Below are 24,890 nucleotides of genomic sequence, written 5' to 3' on the forward strand. Positions count from 1 at the left end.
TGGGAGAGCCCGCTCCTGCAGCGCAGCTCAGCCTGGAACATTTCCACAAAGTGGCTAAATAGATGGGATGTTGCTATGGGCAACCAATCAAATTCTATCTATTATCTTCTAGAATCTGCTAAATAAGTAGATTCTGATTGGTTGCTATGGGCAACATCTCATCTTCATTAAAACTTCCATGTTAGTAAATAAACCCCTACTAATTAAATTTTTGTATATTGTGCTTCAATCCTCACAAACATACTACTTGTCTCGGAGTATTGTTACTTACATTCATTTGTGGAGTGCTAACATGACCCCACAGCATTTTAAAACAGTTAAATACTGTATATGCATATCCATTGGTGTAGGAGTCAAACTTGTTTTATTAAGCATAATTCATGGAGCATAACCTATAAACTATAACAGGATTTTGTCTATTTTTTACACCAATTATCAGCTCGATGCCCACCGCCAAGGGGCATCGAGGACAGCCCCAGTCTTCATCATGGGCAGGTAATTCTGGAGGGGGGACACCCCTTCTTTGGGGATTTTCTAAGGATGTTGACCGTGGGCAGGGGGATTAATGCTTTGGCCAGGGAGACTTGTATAAAAAGTCTCCCCCCGGCTGTGGCATTACCCTGCTGGCTGGTTGGGCCCAGTGCTGGTTCGTCAAATACGGGGGACCCCTAGTCATTTTGTCCCGCCGGCACCCACTCGATGCACTGACATGCTGCTGCCTGCCGCTGGCTGAGCACCAGAGGTGAGTCATCCACAGCGCGGGCACTGCCATGACAGAAACGACAAATCCTCCCACTGATTCAATTGACTGTACACAAAGCCGGCTACTGTGTACAGGATGGGCAGGTGGATGGGCATGCTGGGGCGGCCTGGGACGCGTCGGAGCCAAGGGAAGCAGCAGTGTCTGCTGGTCTCTCTGTCTCTCTCCTGCTTCAGCTTCTCCATTATGTGTGTGACATCATCACGTCACACGCTGGGGAAACACGATGGAGAGGAGCGGGGAGGGGGGCACCACAAACTTTTTGGCAGGGGGGAGCAAAATTTATAGGTACACCATTGCTAGCAGCCACCATGATGGAGGAATGCCAACCTCCAAAACATCTTTCTTGTATTGTCATGATTTCCTGCATGGTACCTTGGACTTCAGAGGTTGTGAAATTTTATTTTTTCCTTTCAAGAAACTCTTTTGAGTTCAGAAATAAGTTCATGTGACTTAAAAGACCACATGCAGTAAAGTGGCCTTTTATAGAAAGACTGTGTCTCGTTAAAATATTTACTCAATCTGGTAGGCATTTGTTAAGCTCATCTGTTCTTTTTCTGCTGAACATTTAGTCCCTCTGAAAACAAAGAGGTTATTGCTTTTGCACTAAGGCACGTAGTTTAGTCATGTTTGTCTTGTGTAAGGTAGAGTTGTTGTGCGATTTGAATTTTCCTTTCTACCAGTTGTGAAAGACTTTTTCATTGACTAAGTACAATTATTTTTCAAATGCTTGACCATAAAAAAAGCATACAGTACTTTAAGGATCTTTTTCAGGTCCATTCCCTGCGGCCATTCATTCGCATGGGGACCGATGTTGTGTTACTGCCCATGTGCACTTCTGCACATGTGCATATGCAGGGTGCGTGCACACACTGCGAATAGTCAAGTTTGCTGGGTGCCAGGACAGCGGGTGGGGGGGGGCGGAGAGGGCCATGGGGCGGCGGGCGGTCCCATTTGCATATGTGAGGCTATAACAAGGGTGCCGAGGCAGCCAGCTGACATCGCTGGATGTCAGCTGCACACCCACTTCCTTCTGAATGTGCACGCATACGTAAGGGTGCCTCAGAGCACCCTTATATATGTGTGTACATTCCACATAATTCGATGGCCGCCGACCATCGAATGATGTGGGTATTTCCCTGCATGCTGGAAATGGATGTTTATGTAAAACATCCAATCACAGCCAGTGCGAAGGAATGCACCTTGCGAATGGTGGGCCGGCATACCAACATTCGCAAGGCGGGGTTAGATTGACTCACAAGGATGCAAATTCGCATCCAAGAGACTCAACCAGAATAACCCCCTAAATGCATCGCACCTTTTAGTAAAATGAACCCAATGCAAGTTTGTTTACCTAGCAACACAAAAACTATGTTTTGATTGTTGATCATAAAACCCTTTGGGGTAATTTAATAATGCTTCTAAAAATCAAAACAGTGGATGTTGCCCAAAGCAACCAATCAGATTATATCTATTATTTCTGTTTTGCATCCTAGAAAAAAAAGGCTGAATCAGATTGGTTGCTATATGTTCAATTTTAAAAGCTTTTGTAAATTTACCCTTTCATATTTTTCAAGGCTTGTCTTCTCTTTTCACAATATAACTTTGCTCTCAGGGGTAGATTTATTACTTGGCGATCAGGGGAATATGTGCTATCCCCGTGCATTATGGCAGGGGATAGCGCATATTCCCCTGATCTATGACACCCGCTGAGTGGGTGTCTAATGTGCGGCGGTGTGGGGCAGGAGGCATAGCGCAGCTATGATATTTTGTACACTCGCCTGCCTCCTGACTAATTTATCGATTTCGACAGCTGCAGGCGGCGATGCCCTATGCCCACAGCAGGGACAGCGCTGTCCCTGCTGCTGGCTCTGAGCTGCGCTGGGGATCTTGCGTGAGTAGCGAGATCCCGCGCATGCGCAGTGAGCCAGCCGGGGGGGGGGGGAAGGAGACAGCGCATCAGTATTAACTGATGCGCTGTCTCCAGGAGGGGACATTTAGCGCTTACCCGCTTCGGCGGACAAGATGTTGATACATCTTGTCGGTCTCCCCTCCTGCTTCGCCTCGCTAATGAGGCGAAGCAGGAACTGTTATAGCGGTGCGTTTAGCGCCGCTATAATAAATCTACCCCTCAGTTCTTGTGAAACATTTAAGGTTTATTAGTTGACTATTGATAGGTCCTTGTTCTTCATCTAAACAGTTACATAGGAAGTACTGAAATTAGTTTTACTAGTAGCATTCACAATTTCATTAAGTTTATGTCAGCTGCAAGTGTGTTATTGCACATCTCGGTAACACTTTCTGGTTTCTCATACTGACAATGAATATATTCAGTACAAGTGGCACTGCTGTTGTTTTTAATAGATTTAGATTTTAAAAACGTTAAAATACTTTATTGTTTTCTAGTTTCTTCCTCTCTCAGCCTATGGGCTTTCTTATTCTGCAGCCCGGACAGCTTTTTCTTTTACAACCACCTATTATAATGCAAATGAGCCCTTTCTGCACAAAACTGAAAAATTGTGAGGTTGTTTCAGAGCTGAAGAGAAAAAATAATTTCTGTGAAATACGGCTGAATGGATAGGACCAGCATCGGCCATAAATCAGGGGAAAATACGAATTGTAAGTAATGCAAATTTACTAATCTGGTGTATTTACTTGATTCATACTGTAGTTTCTGATGGCTGCCCTGTGTAAAAAAAAGAAAGAAAGAAAAACGTATAAATAATTGTAAAAAATTACGTGGGGTCCCTCCCACGGCTATAACCAGCCCCAGACTCAAAGAGCCGGTCCTGGTTTTAGAAATTGAGGGGGCAAAAAGAATGGGGTTCCCCCTTATTTCTAAAACCAGCACCAGGCTCATGAGCCGATCCTGGTTCAGAAAATACAGGGGACAAAAATGAATAGGGGTAGCCCGTATTTTGATAACCAGCACCGGGCCCAAGCAGCAAGCAGGGTAATGCCACAGCCTGGGAAAACTTTTTATACTAGTTCCCCCGGCCAAAGCATCAAACTCCCTGACTGTTCAGCCCAGACAGAGACACTGGGGTTGTGGGTACCCCCCCAATAAAGGGTTTCCCTGCAGAAGGATAACCCCTGCCGGGGCTGTCAGTGGTGCCCCTGGGCTGTGGGCACCAGGCTGATAGTATAGTGTAAAAATAGATGAAATACTAATGTGCTATGCTGCAGAACTACAAGTCTCAGCAAGCCTTCCCTCCCTGACTGTTCAGCCCAGACAGAGACACTGGGGTTGTGGGTACCCCCCCAATAAAGGGTTTCCCTGCAGAAGGATAACCCCTGCCGTGGCTGTCAGTGGTGCCCCTGGGCTGTGGGCACCAGGCTGATAGTATAGTGTAAAAAATAGATGAAATACTAATGTGCTATGCTGCAGAACTACAAGTCTCAGCAAGCCTTCCCAGCATGCAGGGATTTGGAGAACCACAAGTCCCAGCTTGCGGGGCATTAAAGGGCTCACTCGTACTTGCTCTACAACAGAACAAATAGATATAGAAAACTTTAATACATTCTACAATCATTCACACTATACTTACCTATGGCATCCAACAATGGCCAGTCCCCTTCTCCAATAAAACTCCATGCGGGTACCTGCGGAAGGAAATTATGCTTACCGAGCTTTCCGGCGAAGATAGAGTCCACTTGGCTCTGTTGTAGGCACCCTAGCAGGTAAGAAAAACCAAACCGACATATGTAACCCACGGACCGGGACAAGCCGAGAAAGGGGCAGATGTATTAAGACTTAAAAAGAGATAAATGCAAGGGTGATAAAGAGAGATAAACGTCCAGCCAATCACCTGCTAACTGCCATGTTACGGTTGTGTTTGAAAAAACTCAGTAAGGAGCTGATTGGCTGGACGTTTATCTCTCTTTATCACCCTTGCATTTATCTCTTGTTAAGGCTTAATACATCTGCCCCAATGCTTGTTGACATTCTCAGCTCCTCCCCCGAACTGGGGGATTGGCCCACCGCCAGCCAGTCAGAAGCAGCCCTATATGGTCCCTCAGTTTCTAAAACCAGAACTGGCTCTTTGAGCTCAGAGGTGGATGCAGAAGCACTTGTAACCGCATCTGTTGGCATTTGCCAGTCTGTGAATTTATGCAAATACCATTACATAGTTGTTTCCATGTATACTGCACATCCTTGCATCTGAATGTGCAAAAACACCTACTACATTTCCGATACACTCTACCTGTGTATGCAATCTACATTGCTCAGATTGCTCAGCGTTGTTGCCCCGTGTGTAAGCCCCATAAGGTGGCTGGGAGCTAATTCAATTATCTAAGAATTTATCGTGGGTTTCTGCTTGCAACCTCCTGACTTTGCATCAGTGCAGGGTGTCTGGCATTTAGAAGTGAGGAGCCGCTTAATGCAGCTAATCTCGTGCATTTGGGTGAATGAATGCTGCTGTCTTCACCGGCATCGGGTTAGTTGCGCAAAAAGTGTAATTACTTACCGGCCACCTTAGATAGGAGCTAATTCTCTTAAACAATTGAATCATCCCCTTAAAGTGCATATATACAATCAGCTTATAATAGACTGCACTTTTGGAACTTTATAGTAATTAGTTACCTCATTAGTAACATTACCACCCACAGATCAATTTATTTAATATACTGTAATATAATATTAATCCATCACTACCTCCTTCCCACTGTGAAAAAGCTGCTACTGCTCTGTCCCTGCACTGCATGGTGGATGTAGTTTGCAATCCTTACCCTCTCTGCACATCGATTCTCCACTCCTAGGACCAATCGTAAGAGTCTAAAGGATAAATTTACTAAATATTCAAAAATTGAAAAGATATGATATTGCCCATAGCAACCAATCCAATTTTGTCAGCCACCTCCTCAGCATTAGTGAACCAGTGGCTTCACTGTGACTGGCAGTGACTTTCTATTGAAAGTCCTTCCTGCGAGTCACCTGCATGACTGCCAGTGCTATTAGTAGGTGTTCCCTCCCTCCGGGACTGCCATTCTGGGCTGCCATAGGCAGAAAGCTGAATTCCTGTAGAAAGTCACTCTCTGCCTTGCTGTGCAGCCCTAGCTGGCTTCTATGGATTACATCTGATGCAGCACATAGTAGCTAGGCTTTTGCACATGCACAGTACCACCGCTGGCAGCCCCCTTCCTGCTTCTAGGAGAGCCGTCTTGATAACCATTATTTCTGGGACTTTGGACTAAGAGCATTCTATATACAAGAGTGATTATCTTTGGTCTAATGTATTTATTTGTATATTCATAGGAGTGTACACATAGTTTAAGCTATGTTTGTAGTATAGAATTTCCGGTACTTATGTAGTATCTGGGCGTCCGATTTAGAAATCGGATCGCATCGCATCGCATCGCATCGCATGCGACCAAATCGTATGCGATGGTCAAGATTTTTCCATAGGATTCAATGTTAAAATGGTCTGAGTCCATTTTAACATAGAATTCAATGGGAAAAAGGAGTCCTTTTCCTTTCCACACTATCCAAGTGGGCATGGAGTTGGATATAAACCTGTGGCGAGCGTAGCGAGCCACCGAGCCCGAAGCGTGGCGAGCGTAGCGAGCCCCGCGAGGGGACACAGAATACTTTTTAAGAAATATGCGTCCCCTCGCGGGGCTCGCTTCGCTCGCCACGCTTCGGGCTCGGTGGCTCGCTGCGCTCGCCACGCTATATAAAATCAACTCTATGCCCACTTGGATAGTGGGGAAATGAACAGGACCTTCTTAACATTGAATCCTATGCAAAATCGCATCGAATCGCATCGCATCTGATTGTATGCCTTAAGGTAAGGCATACAATCACAAAATCGGCAGCCCAGATACTACATAAGTACCGAATTTCCTGTCATACTTCTACAGCATTAGCTAAAGATTTAACTAGTTTAGATTACAATTGCAATACCATAGTTTATGTTTAACTTTAAATGATGGAAATGTGAGCAAATCTTGCAATAGATGTTATTACCACTTATTTGCATAGATGAGATATTTAGATATTTTCTGCAGCACTTTACAGAGCATATTAAGCCATTCCCCTCAAGTCCCTGCCTCAGTGAAGCTTAAACTCCAGGGTAAGGGTAAAAACCGGTCCAGGACAAGACCGCCGGACCGGACACCAAATCTGCAGTCCGGAGCTTGTAGCGGGGGTGTCCTGTCCGGGAAGGAGGGGGGGGGGGGGACCGGACAGGACAGGACACCCCCGGACAGGACACCCCCGCTACAAGCTCCGGACTGCAGATTTGGTGTCCGGTCCGGCGGTCCGGGGGTCTTGTCCTGGTCCGGTTTTTACCCTTACCCTGGAGTTTAAGCTTCACTGAGGCAGGGACTTGAGGGGAATGGCTTAATATGCTCTGTAAAGTGCTGCAGAAAATATCTAAATATCTCATCTACCGGACCACACGGGGGTGCTGTAATCTCCCCGTCCCCATGTCCCTGGTGACAGCTATCACAGGCATCCCCCCGACAAGACACCCCCAGGACGGGACACCTCCCGGACCGGACACTACAAGCTCCGGACTGCTGATTTTGATGTCCGGTCAGGCGGTCCGGGGTTTAGTCCGGGTCCGGTTTTTACATAGTCTCTAAACTCTATTGAAGCTCGAAGAGAATTTACAAACTCCACACAGTTGGGACCAGGGTGTGAATTTAACCCAATACCTCAGTGTTGTGACACAATAATGCTATTACGCCCTCATTAGCCCCATTAGTTCATAGGTTATTTTTTGATTTAGGCTATGACAGACTACTCAATCTAGTTCCTATGGAAACATGACGCATATTTTCAACGTGTTCTACACAACTGCAATACTAATAGCTGTAAAATGGTACTCCATGTAATGTGCACAAACTCATCACGCAAACATAATCAGTACTTGCCTGCAATGACAATCAGACACTTAGACAAAGGTAAATAAATTAAGATCTAGCCATCCCCGTCCTTTTATTTTCCCTGTAGGCGGCATTGCTGCTGGTTTTGGGTACATTTATTGTAATGTGCATTTGTTCCTATTCGACGCCAGATGGCGCAATCCTACAAGGTTTACGGCACAGAGGCTCCAGACTGAGTGCCGCAGGAAGAGTGTGCTGCAATAGGCGTCCTGCTCCCCTTTAGTAGCTCTCAGAAGCCGCCGTTCTAGGATCGTTGTCTGCATCAGCACCACGGACAGCGCTAAGCCTTGCTCCCACCAGCGTGGCCATTGAAAAGAAGCATCTGGTTGTGAGTATTGTGCCTTCTAGTTACTGTATAGAGACACTCCCTGCCTGTCTGAGGATAGATCGCCTGCACATACTGTAGTCAAATAAAGACGTGTGTGTTCGAGATGTCACATGCAAACAAATATGTTCAACCTTCAATGTTTAACCCAATACTTAGCATGCTCAAAAGAGAAAAAAATAAAATAAATCATTATACTTTGTGCAGTGCTATTAGAGACAGGGAAGGAACCTAACATTGGATTGATGGGTACCAGGATTTGTATTGTGGTCAGGTCTGCTCGCCTCCATTAATGCGTATCCATGCTATTTATATTAATATCAGCCACCGTCCTCGTTCTCCAGGTCTGGGAACAGAGGAATAAGAATGGTGAAGCTGGGGAGTAACCTGAGTGACAAAAACAGTAAGGATCCTTCTGGAGAAGATGGATTTCAGACGGTGCCTTTGATCACACCCTTGGATGTAAATCATCTGCAGTTCTCTGCCCCAGAAAAGGTAATATTAGGCATGGTTGCTATAGGAAAGTGTATGAATAGGACTGCTGGACCTTATTTCCAGTCCATGAAATGAACAACCAATGCATGGCATTGTTATATTGGGATAGATGTGTAAGACATGCATTTCTGCTCACAGTCATATACCATACATAGGGGAGGTGGTCTGGTTCCTGCCTGATTCCACAGCTTGTTAGTAAAGAATATTCTAGTATTGCCTGATTGTTTGATTTCTAATTGTGAACCTAAGCAGGAATGGCAAGTCAAATGAGTTATTGAATTCCCCATGTTTATGCTTATAATGCCTTTCTCTCATTTCCAGCATTTGAATAGCACTGTTTGACAATATATATTTTATGTTAGTGACTATTCCATATGTTAATTTATTAAAGAAGAAGGTTCACCAGTAGATGTGAGATTATGATTTACAAGTGTCAGGATGCATGTTCTGCTCCTTATGTGCAAATAATGAGATGGGTTTATTATATTGACTCATATGATTATAAATAGACTTATTTCTTATAACAGCAATTAGACTTGGCTGGCTCTCCTATGTATGCGTGTTGGTGCTTACAGTATATGTATGCAGGTGTTCGCACACAAACAGTCAGCCTAGAATTGTTTGACATAAAACATGGCTTGCTAATACTCCTGTGTGGGGACATGAATCACCAGTACTGTTATGACTGGCAACTTTCATTACAGATAGACACAATGCCAGCTTGGTTGCACACACATCTAGCATTCCTATGAATTAATATGCCCAATTAGAACTATTGCTCATACACATGGGCCTTTATGTCTGGCTAGTACTCATGTACAGCTATCTGGCTACTTTCTGAATTTTTGTCACTTTTATTTTATGGCATAAAAAGTCATATTTTTTTAATTAAAAAAGTATGAATATTATAAAAATGGCATAACCAGCATTTAGAATAGAAAGTTCCCTAAACAATAAAACACAACTATTACAAAATTGTTAATCTGTTGTTACAGTGAACAGAAAAAGACAATAGAGTATGTTTCCAGTGGTCAAAGCTGCTTGCTTTACATTTTTTGTATTAGTTTTTAGTAATTTTCAATATGGCAGAGGGTAAAACCTCTCACAGTGATCTGGATTATTTCTGCCTGTTTATGATGCTGTGAAGTACATTAGCTTTTTTTTGTGTGAAAACACACCTATATATTATGGCATGAGACTCCGATGTAGAACCTACAAAGGTGGACATTTTCCCACTATAGTATTTCCAGAATAGGCTTTATCATTTTAATAAATATTTTATTTTAATACCTGTCAGAGAGAAACACATGTTTAATTTACTAGAGAAATTACTTTTTTTTTTCTTTGGACTTTTTTCCCAAAGATATCTTTTCACAAAATCCTTCTGTTATATAAGGATTGTACAGGGATTATCCCAGAGTCTGACTATGGCCCTTATTCTGGTTCACTCGCAAAGGCAAATTCCTTTTCAAATGGACAAACCATGTGCACTACAGGGGGGGGGGGGGGGGGCAGATGTAACTTGTGCAGAGAGAGTTAGATTTGGGTGAGTTATTTTGTTTCTGTGCAGGAAAAATACTGACTGCTTTATTTTGACACTGCATTATAGATCTCACTTTGAAGAAAAACCCCACCCAAATCTAAATCTCTCTGCACAAGTTACATCTGCCCCCCCCTGCAGTGCACATGGTTTTGTCCATTTGAGAAGGATTTTGCTTTTGCAAGTGAACCAGAATAAGGGCCTATATCTCAGAGCTGTATACACATACCCCTGAATCTGTGCATATTTTTTCCATATTGGGTTTGCTTAATTAAAAAACCACAACATTGATTTGGTTTATGTTTTGACATTTCTATTTGTAATTAGCTGCACACAAAACATATTTGTCTGATTATGCCAAATTGGTAATGACACTGCTTGTATGGTAAAACATATTATAGGTTTCTCTGTAACAATGTTAATGCAACTGACTGAGAAAACCATACACATTTGCATTCATTATAATGAATAAAAATACCATATCCTAGTAGTATTAAATACATACAGTCCACGATCACAGTTCCACAGTACTAGACCTTATGGACATACAGTGTGTTTTCAATAAATGTTCCCCTGCCAAGAATATATTACAGTCAAAATGGTATTATGCCCATCAATCAAATTCGTTATTAGGTAGGGAGCCCTTGTAGCCTAACGGTATATTTCATGAGTGGCCACTGTATTTCATTTTGTATATGGTGGAGGAGGTAATAGGGAAAGAAGAATCATTAAATGGATAGCTTCCAGCCACTTACCATGGTGACAGTAGCGGCTTGGGCACCTGTAGTTCCGCACTGCGTGGTGTGGGCCTTGATGCACATGCTGTATGTATACTCTGTGTATCTCTCCACTGGGTGAAGCCTCCAGTGCGGCTTCAAGAGGAGCAATGTTCCAGTACTAATGGCTGGCATCATAAACAGTGTACCATCAGTAACTGGTCTCTGCAGAAAAGCTTGTGATGCAACTAAGCCAATTCCATTAAGCCAGGGGTGGCCAAATCCTGTCCTCAAGATCTACCTGTATAAACAGTTCATGTTTTTCAGGCAACCTGTGGATCTATCGTAGGATGTTTGGAAATGTGACAGTTAGTATTAACTACAGCTGTGCACCAGCTAGGTGATTTGGAAAACATGGACCGTTGGTAGATCTCGAAGACCATTTGTCCACCCCTGCTCAAAGCTGTCACTGCAGGTGACTGTGGTGGGACTGAAAGGAAGTATTCCAGTTTCATAGGATGTGGATCATAGGGTCTACAGTGCTTAGGTCGACAGGCACAAGGTCAACATGGAATCAGTTGACACATAAAAAATGTCCACATGTACCCTCTCATGGATGACTTTGCTCTCCATGCTTTGGGCATGGTGCCTCTCTCCGCTACCTATGCACTCAGGACACTTTACAATTCCTAATTGTATTCCATGTGGATTATAAAGCATGAAAAAGCCCAAAGATAGAAACAAATCGTGGAACACTCATGTTCAGCTTTTCATGTGTCATCCATTGCCATATTGATCAAATGCATGTTTCGACCTTTTGTCAATTTTGGCCTTGTGCCATTTGACTTTTCATGGTTGAACTATCAGACGGATACCTTGTCATAGTCCTCTTGCATAGCAAATAAGTGTCAATGGTTGACTGGTATTGTTCTGTATCAGAGCTTTGGGGGTAATTTACACCTGACCACAGGGCCACGAATTTGCATGGCCAATGTTCAGTTAAGGCGCTGCCCTTCTAGAGTGAAATACCACCATGCAAATGAATGTGATGGCTGTGTGAATGTGTGTGTACAGTTGCAAAACTTATATGTCCAACAACCAGGGCTGCCAACAGGTCTGCCAGGCCCTGGTTGAATGTAGGGGACGTGGCCTCCGTGGGTGTGGCCGCTAAGGGGCGTGGTCATACCCCACTGAAGAAATTATATATTTGTTTTTGCGGTGTGAAAAGAGCGGTGTACGGGGTACGGGTTGCATGGTGCAGCTGGGTGTGATCGGACATAGCAGGAGAGAGGACAGGCTGCCCCTGCTGCTGCCTCTCTCCCCAGCTCAGCACACCACACTAAGCAGTTTCTTTCCACAGCTGGGGTAAAGGCTGTGCTGCAGCAGCAGCCGGTCCTCTCTCACAAACTGCCCAGCTCCCTGCAATGCTGGAGGGGGGAGTGGGACCTGGGCTCCTCCATCAGACTCAGGCCCTGGTAAAAAGTACCTGTCCCCCCTCTGTACCACTGCCAAAACCCATTGACTAGTGCTAGTGTGAAAGGCTCCAGGGCCAAAATCCCGGGACCAATGTGCCTTGATTTTAACCCTGCTGGCTAGCAGGGCTGCTCCCAGGACCTTCACTGGTTACTGGCCTTTATGAAAGGTACTTACTCGGTTTCCCGGCTTGCTGTCTAAGTGTCCAACTGTAATTCAGGGGAGCTGGGTCAGCGACGTGGCGATTGGTTGTAACACGCTGTGCCTAGAATGGCCGGAGAGGGCGAGGCTCTGGTTAGCTGGAGGAGTGTGGTTGTGGAGCGGAGCGCCTGTGTCCCGCAAACGGAGGATGCCACACAGCCACTGCCAGTCTCCACCAGAGCCTGCATCCTCTTACAGCCAGCAGGGCGGCAGTCTCAAGATTTAATTGGTTGCCTGTCACAGCACCTTAGCAATGACGGCACATTGTGCTGCAACAGCCTTCCTAGCAACCACACCAGCGTGCTGTATCCTCCCACACACAGCTCTGAGCACCCAGCTAATCCCATGCCGGCCCTGCCAGCATCATCCCACTCACCCTGCCTCCCGCTGCCTGCACTAACTCTCCCCCCTCACACCAGAAAATGCAGGGACTAGGATGGTGTGAAAGGGGCCAACCAGGGAATGTTCCAGCATGATACCTGGACTGTATTCCCAGGAAGAGTCCCTGCATTTTCAGGTGTGAAACGAGTATAGGTAACTTCTGATTGGATACCAGTCCAGAAGCTCCAGCTGACTCATAGCTAACACCAAATTTTAAATACCACTGTCCCTCCATGGCTGTCTGCCAGTAACCAGCTGGCGGTCCACCCCAATCCACTTTGCTGCCACTCGGGCCCCTTCTCAATGATCACATGGACTGCTGTGACCTTAACTTCCTGCCTGCAGATCTCCAACTAGATCTACCAGTGCAGGGTGATGCAGGCTGTTGTATCTACAGTATATGTTTTTATGGGTCAGTGTGTGTGTGTGTGTGTGTGTGTGTGTGGGGGGGGGGGGGTGCTGTGGTGCAGTGCGTTTATGTGTGTGTCAGGAGTTATGGGGCAGTGTTTCTGTGTGTTTCTGCGTGTTCGTGTTTTCGTGTGCAGTGGAGGAAGGGAGTGGTCTACCTATATTTTCAGCCCTGGCCCCCACAATTTCTGGGGGCAGTCCTGCAATGAACAGGGTAAATCGTTTGCAGTAGTTTTTAGAATCTCTTTGTTGCCATCAACGACAACTACTGCTCATAGACATACATGACAAGGAATAACAAATACTAATAAGTAATATGACGGTGACAATATGGGTGGGGGCATCATGCTGGAATATGGGTAGCATTTAATATTGTGGTTGTTTGGGGAAAGAAACTGTTCCTGTGCCTGACCGTCTTCACTGGTTGCGAGCTGTACCTCCTACTGGGGGCAATATTACATTTTTGTTTATGAAATATCTTGGATCTTATTTTCTATTGTATTAAGGTATTTTTTGTAAAGTCATACCACTTTCAAAATGCTGCTTGCTAACCCAAAAAACAATGTAAACTTGTGCAATCAATGAAAGGTACATGTAATAAAGGCACATGCAGGCATATTCAGAAATAGTACAAGGCTGGCATTAGGCTACAGGACTAGCATATATACTGTACCATAATAAGAACATTGCCTGGCATATTAAGTGATGGTACAGGGCTAGTATTAGGCTACAGGAATGGTGCGTGTAATAAGACAGCAGGCTAGCATATTACAAGTGCGAGGCTGGAATTAGAGTACACAGCTGATACATATAAGGCACAAGCTGCAATATTCAGCAGATGTGCATGGCTTGCATTACGATATAGGGCAAGTACTGTACATGTAATAACACATGCTGGCATATTCAGTAATATCCCCAAGTTGTGTCAGGGAGTTTTATAAACTACAAAGAAACTTCAGGGGGATTAACTTGCGGAATGATAAGATAAGATAAAAATGGCCACTATCATTGTTATTCCTTATTTGTTTTCCCTCCACTAACCTACTCTCTTCCCCTCCCCTTCCATTTCTCCCCATACCTTCTGTCTTGTTTGTCTGTCTGTTTGTCTATATGTCTGTCGAGTGTTAAGTACAGCATATGTAATAGAATGCTATTGCTTGATTATGGGACATGGAACTATTGATATTACTTACTCCAACACGGCACTATATTAGTTTTGTAACTTGATGGACAAAAATGGAGATGAATTGAATCAATAATGTCATGTCTTCTATGTCTCTGTGATTGAATATTACTTTAATAAAAAAAACTATTGTAAAAAAAAAAGACATATGGGAGAAGGTGTCTCACCTCAGAAGCCAGTTTCTGGTCCAGCAGCTGCGATTCTTGCTCCTCTTTTTTTTATTATAGACTGCAGTGTTGTGGCCATAGCAGAAAGAATACAAGCATGAACCTTTCTTTTCCTCAAGCTCATGATGGGAGGGAGTGATAGAAAACAAACAAAACAAATGAACGAACGAACGTCTGATGTAAAAGAAATCGCTTTTGTCTAAGTTCTGTGCTCACGCCTCTTTGTTTTGGTATGCCCGTAACCCAGCCCATTATGATAATATTGTTTATATCTGATGTGTCAATAGCCCGAATCAAGAGAGTGTGTACAGTGGTACAATCTTTTTCTTGCGATTGTTTGGACGGGAGTAGATCAAACGTCGCAAGTAATATGGTACAGGTGTGTACGCGCGTATCGGCTGGTGCTTGTGGACGGTCGCGTGTATGGTCGATCGAACGCTCGCAAGAAAACAGGGATTGTATAGATGTGTACCCAGCTTAGGACCAGAATCTGAGCTAAGTTCCTGGACCTGTGTTAACATGGTCATGGACATGAAAACAGGCTATTTCTTTGAGATTTCCCTTCAAGCCTGCTCAGACTCAAAAAAAATTCCCTGTTTACTGCAGGTTGCCTTTGGGGCTAATTCAACAGCTCCGGGAGATCAATTAGCCTGCAAAGATTTACCACAGCTAACGGAATTCTCTCCATGGTTTCATTAAAAAAAAGAAAAAAAATGACAATCTAATCATATTATTAAAATACTAATTATGTTTCTAACAGTCTAGTAAAAGGAAAATAAAGTGAAATGCTCATTTTTAACACACATTGCCAAGTAATTTTTAGGTATAAAATAATAACATATTGATGTTTTTTAGGTGGTTGTTAAAACAAGGACAGAGTACCAGTCTGAACAAAAGAACAAGAAACTAAGAGTGCCAAAAATTGCGGAGTTCACCGTCAGTTTCACTGATGGGGTGACTGAAAGGTTAAAGGTATGTATCTACTGTATATTCTTGTTACTGAGATATTTTTTGTCATATAGTGGGATTTGATCAGTGCCACAACTAGACATTTTGATGCCATGTGCCAGAAAGAGAATTGGGGCTGGGCCTTTTGCAAATTGAGTGACAGGCAGGTGGTTGCTGTTGTGGTCCGCCCCAGCATATGCATGCCTACAAAATGCATGCCTACAAAAGCGGTGGGCACGCCCATGGAAACGATGGGCGGACCCAAGCAAATGCAGTCCTGGCATATGACGTCAGCACCCACCCCAAATTTGTTGAATAATGTCCATCAGAAAAGTACCGGCTTACTGCTCATTATGAACAGAGGATAAATCATTCGATGGTGAGTAATGCAATCATATATGTAAGCATACACATCCACTTGCATTGTAGTGTGGGGATTCGGGTGGTGGGGGGGACATGCGTTTGGTGGGGCGGTATGGCGGGATTTACCTGCTGGCTAGGCACGAATATACGCAGTCTAGTGAGCTGGTCTGAATTACTCCCTAAATTTGATGCTCAGCTCACAAGCAGGGCCTATACTACCTTACATTTACCCCAGTGTCTACCTTACTAGTGCCCATTTAATTATTATTCCACCAAGTTTGTATATGCATGTGCATTGAGTTTTTTGTCAAGAATAGATATTTCCACATTTATGTATTAAAGTGTTGTCTTGGGCCCCATAACCTCTTCAGTGGTATGCCGGGAAATTTTCCGGGCTCAGCTTTGTTGCCGCGGTGGGCTGTCCCGGAACATTTCCGGACATACCACAAATATGAAGGTGTGCACAAGTGGGGTGGGGAGTGACAGGAGGGGAGAGCGACAGGGGGAGGTGGCCGTACGTTCTGTGGTGGGTTTTGCTAGGGGGCAGGTCAAACCTGCCCTGATAGGTTTATCCTGCCCCAGCAAAAGCCACCACTCAAGGGGTAAATAAAGCTGTTGTGCGGGCCCATTTGAGAGACACAGTCCTGCAGGCACTGTAGAATGACATGTCAGAATGCTGTTAGATGTTCCAGATTGCCTCCTCTGTAGAAGGTTGTCCCAAGCATTGTTTCCCTGCAGCGCATTGGTGGAGCAGGGACAATATTGGTATTGTTCACACCTATGTAACACTGGACTTAACTGTAAACTTGATTTTAAGAAAATTAGTCAAGAAGGCAATCTTGTCTCATGTACGTAGACAAATAGGCAATTCATGTTATATAGGTATCAGCGCGCGCGAGCGGGGGGGGGGGGGGGGTTGGGGGCGCTTTATTATTCTCCCTGTGTGGCATAAGGTGTACAAGGGGTACTACTGTATGTGCGTAATCAGGGCTGGTTTAAGGTTTGAGGGGGCCTGGTGCACTTAAAACAGAGGGGCCCAGAGGAATGGGGGGGTGTATATTATTAGATTGTGCAAACCTCCCTACATGACTCATTCCAGGAGGGAGGGACAAAATGCGTTCTACCTGGATTTCCCTCTTAATATCCAGTTGTGCTCATAAGTTTACATACCCTAGCAGAATTTGTGATTTTCTGGCCATTTGTCAGAGAATATGAATGATAAATCACAAAATTTTCTTTCACTCATGGTTAGTGGTTGGGTGAAGCCATTTATTGTCAAACAACTGTGTTTACTCTTTTTAAATCATAATGACAACAGAAACCACCCAAATGACCCTGATCAAAAGTTTACATACCCTGGAGATTTTGGCCTGATAACATGCACACAAGTTGACACAAACAGGTTTGAATGGCTACTAAAGGTAACCATCCTCACCTGTGATCTGTTTGCTTGTAATCAGCGTGTGTGTTTAAAAGGTCAGTGAGTTTCTGGTCTCCTGAAAGACCTTTGCATCTTTCATCCAGTGCTGCACTGACATATCTGGATTGTGAGTCATGGGGAAAGCAAAAGAATTGTCAAAGGATCTGCGGGAAAAGGTAATTGAACTGTATAAAACAGGAAAGGGATATAAAAAAATATCCAAGCAATCGAGAATGTCAATCAGAAGTGTTCAAAATCTAATTAAGAAGTGGAATTCTGTCGAAACCAAATCACGGCCAGGTACTCCAACACAAATTTCAGTCACAACTGCCAGGAAAATAGTTTGGGATGCAAAGTAAAATCCACAAATAACTTCAGCTGAAATACAGGACTCTCTTAAAAAAAGTGGTGTGGTTGTTTCAAGATGCACAATAAGGAGGCATTTGAAGAAAAATGGTCTGCATGGTCGAGTCACCAGAAGAAAGCGATTACTACACTAATGTCACAAAGCATCCAGCTTACAATACTTCAAACAGCACAGAGACAAGACTCAAAACTTCTGCAACAAAGTCATTTGGAGTGATGAGACCAACATTGAACTTTTTGGTCACAACCATAAGCGTTACATTAGGAGAGGAGTCAACAAAGCCTATGATGAAAGGTACACCATTCCTACTGTAAAACACGGAGGTGGATCGCTGATGTTTTGGGATGTGTGAGCTAGAAAGGCACTGGAAACTTGGTCAAAATTAATGGCAAGATGAATGCAGCATGTTATCAGAAAATACTGAAGGATAATTGCACTCATCAGCCAGGAAGCTGCGTATGGGATGTACCCCACTACCACAAAAGACTTCAAGCTGTCATTGATGTTAAACGGGGCAATACACGGTATTAAGAACTAGGGTTATGTAAACTTTTGATCAGGGTCATTTGGGTAGTTTCTGTTGTCATTATGACACAGTTAAACACAGTTATTTGACAATAAATGGCTTCACCCAACCACTAACCATGAGTGAAAGAAAAGTTTGTGAGTTAGCATTCATATTCTCTGAGAAATGGCCAGAAAATCACAAATTCTGCTAGGGTATGTAAACTTATGAGCACAACTGTATGATTGGCATCACCTGACTTGAACTATGTAACTTATAATAAAGGTATTTCAACACAGGTAATTGCAATCATAAATTAAGATGGAAGTCCAGGTAGAGAGGATTTTGTCCCTCCTGGAATGGGTCATGTTGAGAGGTATGGCTTATGTACAGATGGGGCCGGTTTTATCTTTGCTGGCGAACCGCCAGCAGCATGCTGCTGGCGATCCGCCAGCAACCCGGCGCTCCATCTGACTGAGACGCGCGTGCGTCCCCCACGCACGCGCGTCTCAGTATCCGGGCGGCGAGGCGGACGCAATACTGTCCGCCTCCCGCTCGAGGGGCTGGGAGGGACCCGAGGGCACTGCGGGGGGGTGCGCCGTCAGAAGGGGACGTCCCCTTCCGGCATCACCTGCAAAGATGAATCCCGCTACATCTGTATATTATATTCAAACTTATAGTGTACCAGACAATTATTTTATAAATTTCCTTGTAGGGGAACAAAGACAACTTAAAACAACCTTAAAATACACATAGAAATATATAATATACAACAGTATATCATCTATCTTGTCACATGCATGAATAGCAGTACCCTCTTTAGTACTTACACACTGGGACATGAATCAAGACAGCTAGTGAGGCCATTCTGCACAGACCAGGTGGGGGCATAAGGGGGGCAATATCCAGTATACCCGGTGTGTCCCCCGTAAAATGAATAAGGGGCTCTAGTGTGTGGGATAACATGTATAAGAGTTCTTATGGTGTGGTGTAATGTGAAAAGACATTAGATTGTGGTGTAATCTGAGTGAAGCATAATACTATGAAGTGGAAAGTAAGGAGTACTACTGTGCAGAGTAATGTGACTATGGGGCAGTAGTGCATGGCATAACATGTATATGGGGTACTACTGTGTGGTGTAACATGATTCAGGGACATTATTATGTGGTTTAATGTGAGTAAGGGGCAGTACTGTGTGGTGTGGTGTAATGTGAGTAAAGGGCAGTACAGTGTGGAGTCATTTTAATTGGGTTCCTTCCCCACAAGACCATGCCTTTTTTTCCATGTGCGCTGTCACTATTTACAATATGTATGAGGGGGAGGGGCATTAGCTCTTTGACAATAGATACACCACTGAAAGTGGCTAGAGCTGAAGATGTAACAGAGGAATACTTACAGTAAGATGAGGAGAGAAAAACTTCCATGAAGAAACTGGATTGAAACAAGAAGAGACATTTGGGGGGAGGGGGTGTGTGTTTGTAGAGAAAGCAGAATAGAGATGTGCACAGACTCCTGTGTTTTGGAGTCACCCTCAGGTGCCTTCTGCCTAGTGCTGGCTGGGTTTGTTTAACCCTTCAGTCCCTGGTAGAAGGGAAAAGGGGCTTTCGGGCAGCATTGGCTTCTGTTTTCAGAGCTGTTAGGGGGCACAGGAGGCATACCAGGGGTACCTTGGAGTGGGTTGCCACATCTTGAATACTCATATCACCCAATAACACTTTTATTGAGGTCTAACCTTTTACATTTAGTAAGCATTGTGGTGATATCACTAATATTGACCAAAGCTTGCTGGCTAAAGTAAGCATCAGGGAAGAGTCACAAATATATTGCAGTTTACTAGAATATATCAAACTACCTGTGGTGCCTTAACGAGCCTAATTCAGACCCACTCGTTGCTTTGCGAGTGGGAAAATGGTGCCCGCCGGCATACAAGCATGCAAAAGGTTGTGTTTACTAACACATCCCCTCACATGTGGCTGCTAGCTGAAGACAGGGAAGAGCAGGGAGCGCCACACATGTGTTCCCAGAAGAATGCCCAGCTACAGATGGAGCCGAACTAGTTCTTGCAGGGGCTGGCAAAAGTATCGCCAGCCCCCGCCAGCGGCCGGCTCCCGCCAGGTGTGCGCGCACACGAGGCTCTCGTGCGCCCCATGGCAACGGAGCTTGCCCCGGGTCCCCGCCGCCTCCCCTGCCGTCGCCGCCAGTCCACCTAGCCGCCCCAATCCCCCCTGAACTCTGCCCGTGTCCCTGAAGCGGAGACGGTAGGGACATGCTGCCCAGCCGCCATGATACTGGGACGCTCGTGTGCGTGAGTCGCACGCTGGTCCCAGTCCCTATCGCCAGAGGAGAGGATACGGCGGGTGCTGGCATTGAATGAGGCCAGCTACATCTGTAGGCTTTCCACTGATGCAACTCTGACCGACCCCCTCCCTTCCCTACCCATGTGAATTTTTCAGTAAGTGTGATACTTGCTGAAACGCACTTCGCAAATACCTGCATTTGCATGCGCAGACCCACCATCCCATATTGATATGCCAATAAATATAGGTATTGCCTACAAGTTTCAGATACTGCAGTGTTTACAATTCAGCCCTATAGTAGGTAGGACTGAATAAAGACTTGCGTCCATCTAGTTCAACCTAGGTTTATAATAGCTTGTCCCTTGTTGTATAGCAGTGGTGGCCAAACCTGTCCTCAAGATCTACCAACGGTGCATGTTTTCCAGGCAACCTGTGGATCTATAGTAGGAATGAATGCAGCAGGTTTTAAAATGTTACAGTTAGTAATGACTACAGCTGTGCACCAGCTAGGCAACCTGGAAACCGTGGACCGTTGGTAGATCTCGAGGACCGGTTTGGCCACCCCTGTTGTATAGTATGTTCTGATATTTTAAAGAAATATTATGTTTCTTATTGGTGCCCATGGATGTTTTTAACCAATAAATGTTTATCCAACCTTATTTTAAATGTATTTATTGTGTCTGCTGACACCACTTCACCAGGAAGAGAGTTCCAAAGTTTGACTGCTCTGACCGTAAAGAAATTTTTATTTTTAGATGAACAAAATCTTTTTTCTTCTTATCTAAACTCATGCCCTCGTGCCCTAGATTCCTTTCTAGCAGAAAAAAGGGTGTTTGACAGTTCCTTGTATTGGCCCCTGATATATTTGTACATGTTGAGCATGTCTCCCCTTAAATGTCTCTTCTCTAGTGTAAATAGTCCCAAATTGCTTAATCTCTCCTCATAGCTTAAATTCTCCATTCCCCTAATAAGCTTTGTTGCTCTTTTTTGGATTTTTTCAAATTCTATGATGTCCTTTTTATAGTGTGGGGCCCAGAATTGTACTCCTTATTCGAGGTGAGGTCTAACCAATGCTTTATACAGTGGCATAATTACTTTTGAGTTCCTAGTTTCCATGCCCCTTTTAATACATGCTAGAATTTTGTTGGCCTTTTTGTTCTATATTACATTGAGCACTACACCCCAGTTTGTTGTCTATTTGGACTCCTAGATTCTTTTCAAGTACTGAATTACCCAATTCCTCCCCGTTTAGGTTATAACTACCATACTGGTTATGTCTCCCAAGGAGCATAACCTTACATTCATCTACATTGAACCTCATCTTCCACTTTTTTGCCCACTCATCTAGATTGTCAAGATCATTTTGAAGTGTGGTGACATCTTCTGATGATTTAATAGCTCTGCTCAGTTTTGTGTCATCTGCAAAGATAGATACATTGCTGAGTAACCCCATACCAATATCGTTAATAAAAATGTTAAATAAAATGGACCCCAGAACCGAACCCTGTGGCACTCCACTTAGTACTGGTGTCATATTTGATACGGCACTGTTCACGACCACTCTTTGTTCTCTATTACACAACCAGTTCCCTACCCATCTACAGATATTTTTCACTAATCCCTGGTCCTCCATTTTATTTATCAACCTCTTGTGTGGTACTGTATCAAACGCTTTAGCAAAATCTAGGAAAATCACATCTACATCGTTTACATTATCAAGGTTTTTGCTAACCTCCTCATAGAATCCTAGTAAATTAGTTTGGCATGAACGATTTTTCACAAACCCATGTTGGTTAATACTGAGTAGACGGTGATGATCTAAATATTCCTGGATACCATCTCTTAAAAATCCTTCAAATATTTTTCCAACTATTGATGTTAGTACCCAATGATGAATCCCACCTGGCCTTGGCGATTTGTTTGCATTGATTTTGCTGAGCCTCAATATTATTTCCTCTGTCGTGATTTCAATATTTAGATCCGGCTTGTTCATCCCATTTGTGGTACGTGTGTGCTCCACTGTCTGCTCTCCCTTATGCCCCTTTCAGACCGCACTTTTTACCCGTTATTTTGCTGTTTTTTTACCGTTTTAAAACGGTAATTTGTGCAGTCTGAAAGGTGAAGAGTGAATTTACCGGTTCTATTGAACTGGTGTTTCTAAACGGTAATAAAGCAGGGTCCTACCCGTTTCAGATCCGTTTTTTTTTCTTCCACTGTTTTCTATGGGTTAAAACGGGTTCAGTGTTGTGAATGAACAAAAACTGCATTGAAATACTGTTTAAGGACAGAAACTGCACTGAAATACAGTTTAAAGACATGCAGTGTGAAATGGGTTTTAGCTGGCAGACCCGTTTTTAGAAACGTTTTAAAATACCTGGTCAATGCCAGTTTTGCGGTTTGAAAGCAGCATTAGTAAACACTGATGAAAACTCATTTAACAGTTCTGCTTTTAACCTTATCCTTCGTAAAACTTTTTCCATTGGTATTGATTAATGGGCATATGTTCTCCTTAATTATACGCTTACTATTTATGTATTTGAAAGACTTCTTGGGGTTGGTTTTGTTTTTTTAGTGGCTATGCGCTCTTCATAATCCCTTTTAGCTACTTTGATTACCCCTTTACAAGTTGTGTTGGATTCTTTGTATTTGTTGAACGCCTCCTCATTTAAGTTATTTTTATAGAATTTAAATGCTCTTATTTTATTGTTGATTGCTGACCTTACCTTTTTGTCCAACCATGGTGTTTTTTTAAATTAAATTTACCCTTATTTACTTTAGGAATGTATTTAATAGTTAATGATTTGAGCACATTTGTTAGAGTATCCCACATTTCCTCTGCATTTTTTCCCATCAAAAACCGTTTCCCACATAATTCCTTTCAGGGCTTCCCTGAATAATTAGAATTGAGGTTTTCTGAAGTTTAGTATTTTTGTTGATCCTTTATGATGTAGTATACTGATGTTTATTTCCAGTGAAACCATGTTGTGGTCACTGTTCCCTAGATGCTTAATTTCTTTGGTGTTTGGGACTAAATCTATGTTATTTGTTAATAAACTTAATACTAAATCCAATATTGCCTTATTACGAGTTGGAGCTTCTACCATTTGTGTGATAAACTGGTCTTTGAGTAAGCTTAGGAACCCACTGCTTCTTGCTGTTTTCCATGTTTTGTTTTTCCAATCAATGTCCGGTAAATTTAAATCACCCATAATTTCGGCCTGCCCCTGATCTGATGATTGTTTGATTTGGTTTAAAAGAAGAGACTCATCCCTTTCGTTTATGTTCGGCGATCTATAGCATACCCCTGTTAAAATTTTGTTATTAGGTTTTTTGTTATTGTCTATTATCTCTGCCCACACAGCCTCCGTGTTATCTTCCTCTGTACTTATGCTCATTTCTTTCTCACACAATGTTTTTTTTCACATATAGGCACGCACCTTCCCTGTCTTTTCTGTAGAGTGTATATCCCTCCATGCTTAGTGTCCAGTTGTGTGACTCATTACACCATGTTTCTGTAATACTAATAATGTCATAATCGTCCCTAGTGACCACAGTTTCTAGTTCCCCGAATTTACCTGCTAAGCTTCTTGCATTAGCCAGTAAGCATTTTAGTTTATGTTTATTTTGTTGCGTCCACAACATTGTGTTTAATTTCTCCCCTAAACTTATTTGTATTCCTTACTAACTTCCTCGTACCCACCACCCCCTCAATAAGCTCTCTACAGCCCTCCCCACCATGTCCACTGCCCAACCTATTTACAGTTTTGAAGCCTCTTCCTATTGCATTCATGCCTTCCCATACTCCAAGATCATCTGTACCTAAGAGCTGTAGTGAGGTAAAATAATTGTTATTACATAACATTCCTCAAGCACCCTGGAAACTACTGTACCCGAGATATTACCCTTATTAGTACACCAGACTTTGCCTGTAACTCTGTCCTCCCCCCTTCTCCTCCCCCAAATTGATTCTTTATCCCAATCCTACTGTACTCACTACAGGTCCCATAGCATCTAGCTGCTCCCCCCCCCCCCTCCCCATCGCCTAGTTTAAAATAGTTTGGAAAAAGCATTTAAGCATAGACACACTCTTTGGGAAGAGTATGACATCCCTTCAATAACTCCTTTTGAATCTCCCTGATTCTAAATTTCAAAAGTAGAGTACTTATGTAATTGGCGGCAAAGGTCCTTCCTCATTCCTTTTCACATTTTTAGCAAGTTGCCTCTTATGCCGATCACTCAGCAGATTTCCAGCTGTACTTTTAGAGTACACACTGGAGGGTGTTTGCATAAGGAGCACTACTAAATAGGTTTTTTTTCTGTCTCCCAGTAGTCATGCTAACTTGTATATTGTCATAAAAATGATTCTGGACTATTCAATTGATGATTATTATATCAGATTGAGTGAAGGTAGTGGTGTCAATAAATTTGAGCTATTCTTTTAGTCTCTACC

The 24,890-nt window shown here is 43.5% G+C and overlaps 1 protein-coding gene across 1 annotated transcript in view; it reads left to right on the forward strand.

Annotated features, from left to right (window-relative positions):
* Positions 1 to 7,819: 7,819 nt before the first annotated feature.
* Positions 7,820 to 24,890, forward strand: part of NSG2 (neuronal vesicle trafficking associated 2) — a 45,199-nt gene continuing 28,128 nt past the window's right edge. The window contains exons 1-3 of the mRNA XM_083181999.1: positions 7,820 to 7,979; positions 8,321 to 8,471; positions 15,396 to 15,512. Coding sequence (XP_083038125.1) covers positions 8,343 to 8,471; positions 15,396 to 15,512 — 246 coding nt within the window. The 5' untranslated portion in view covers positions 7,820 to 7,979; positions 8,321 to 8,342. The remainder of the gene's footprint in view (positions 7,980 to 8,320; positions 8,472 to 15,395; positions 15,513 to 24,890) is intronic.

This window comes from Crinia signifera, chromosome 4 (assembly GCF_055691185.1).
Source record: "Crinia signifera chromosome 4, ASM5569118v1, whole genome shotgun sequence".
Classification (NCBI taxonomy): Eukaryota; Metazoa; Chordata; class Amphibia; order Anura; family Myobatrachidae; genus Crinia; species Crinia signifera.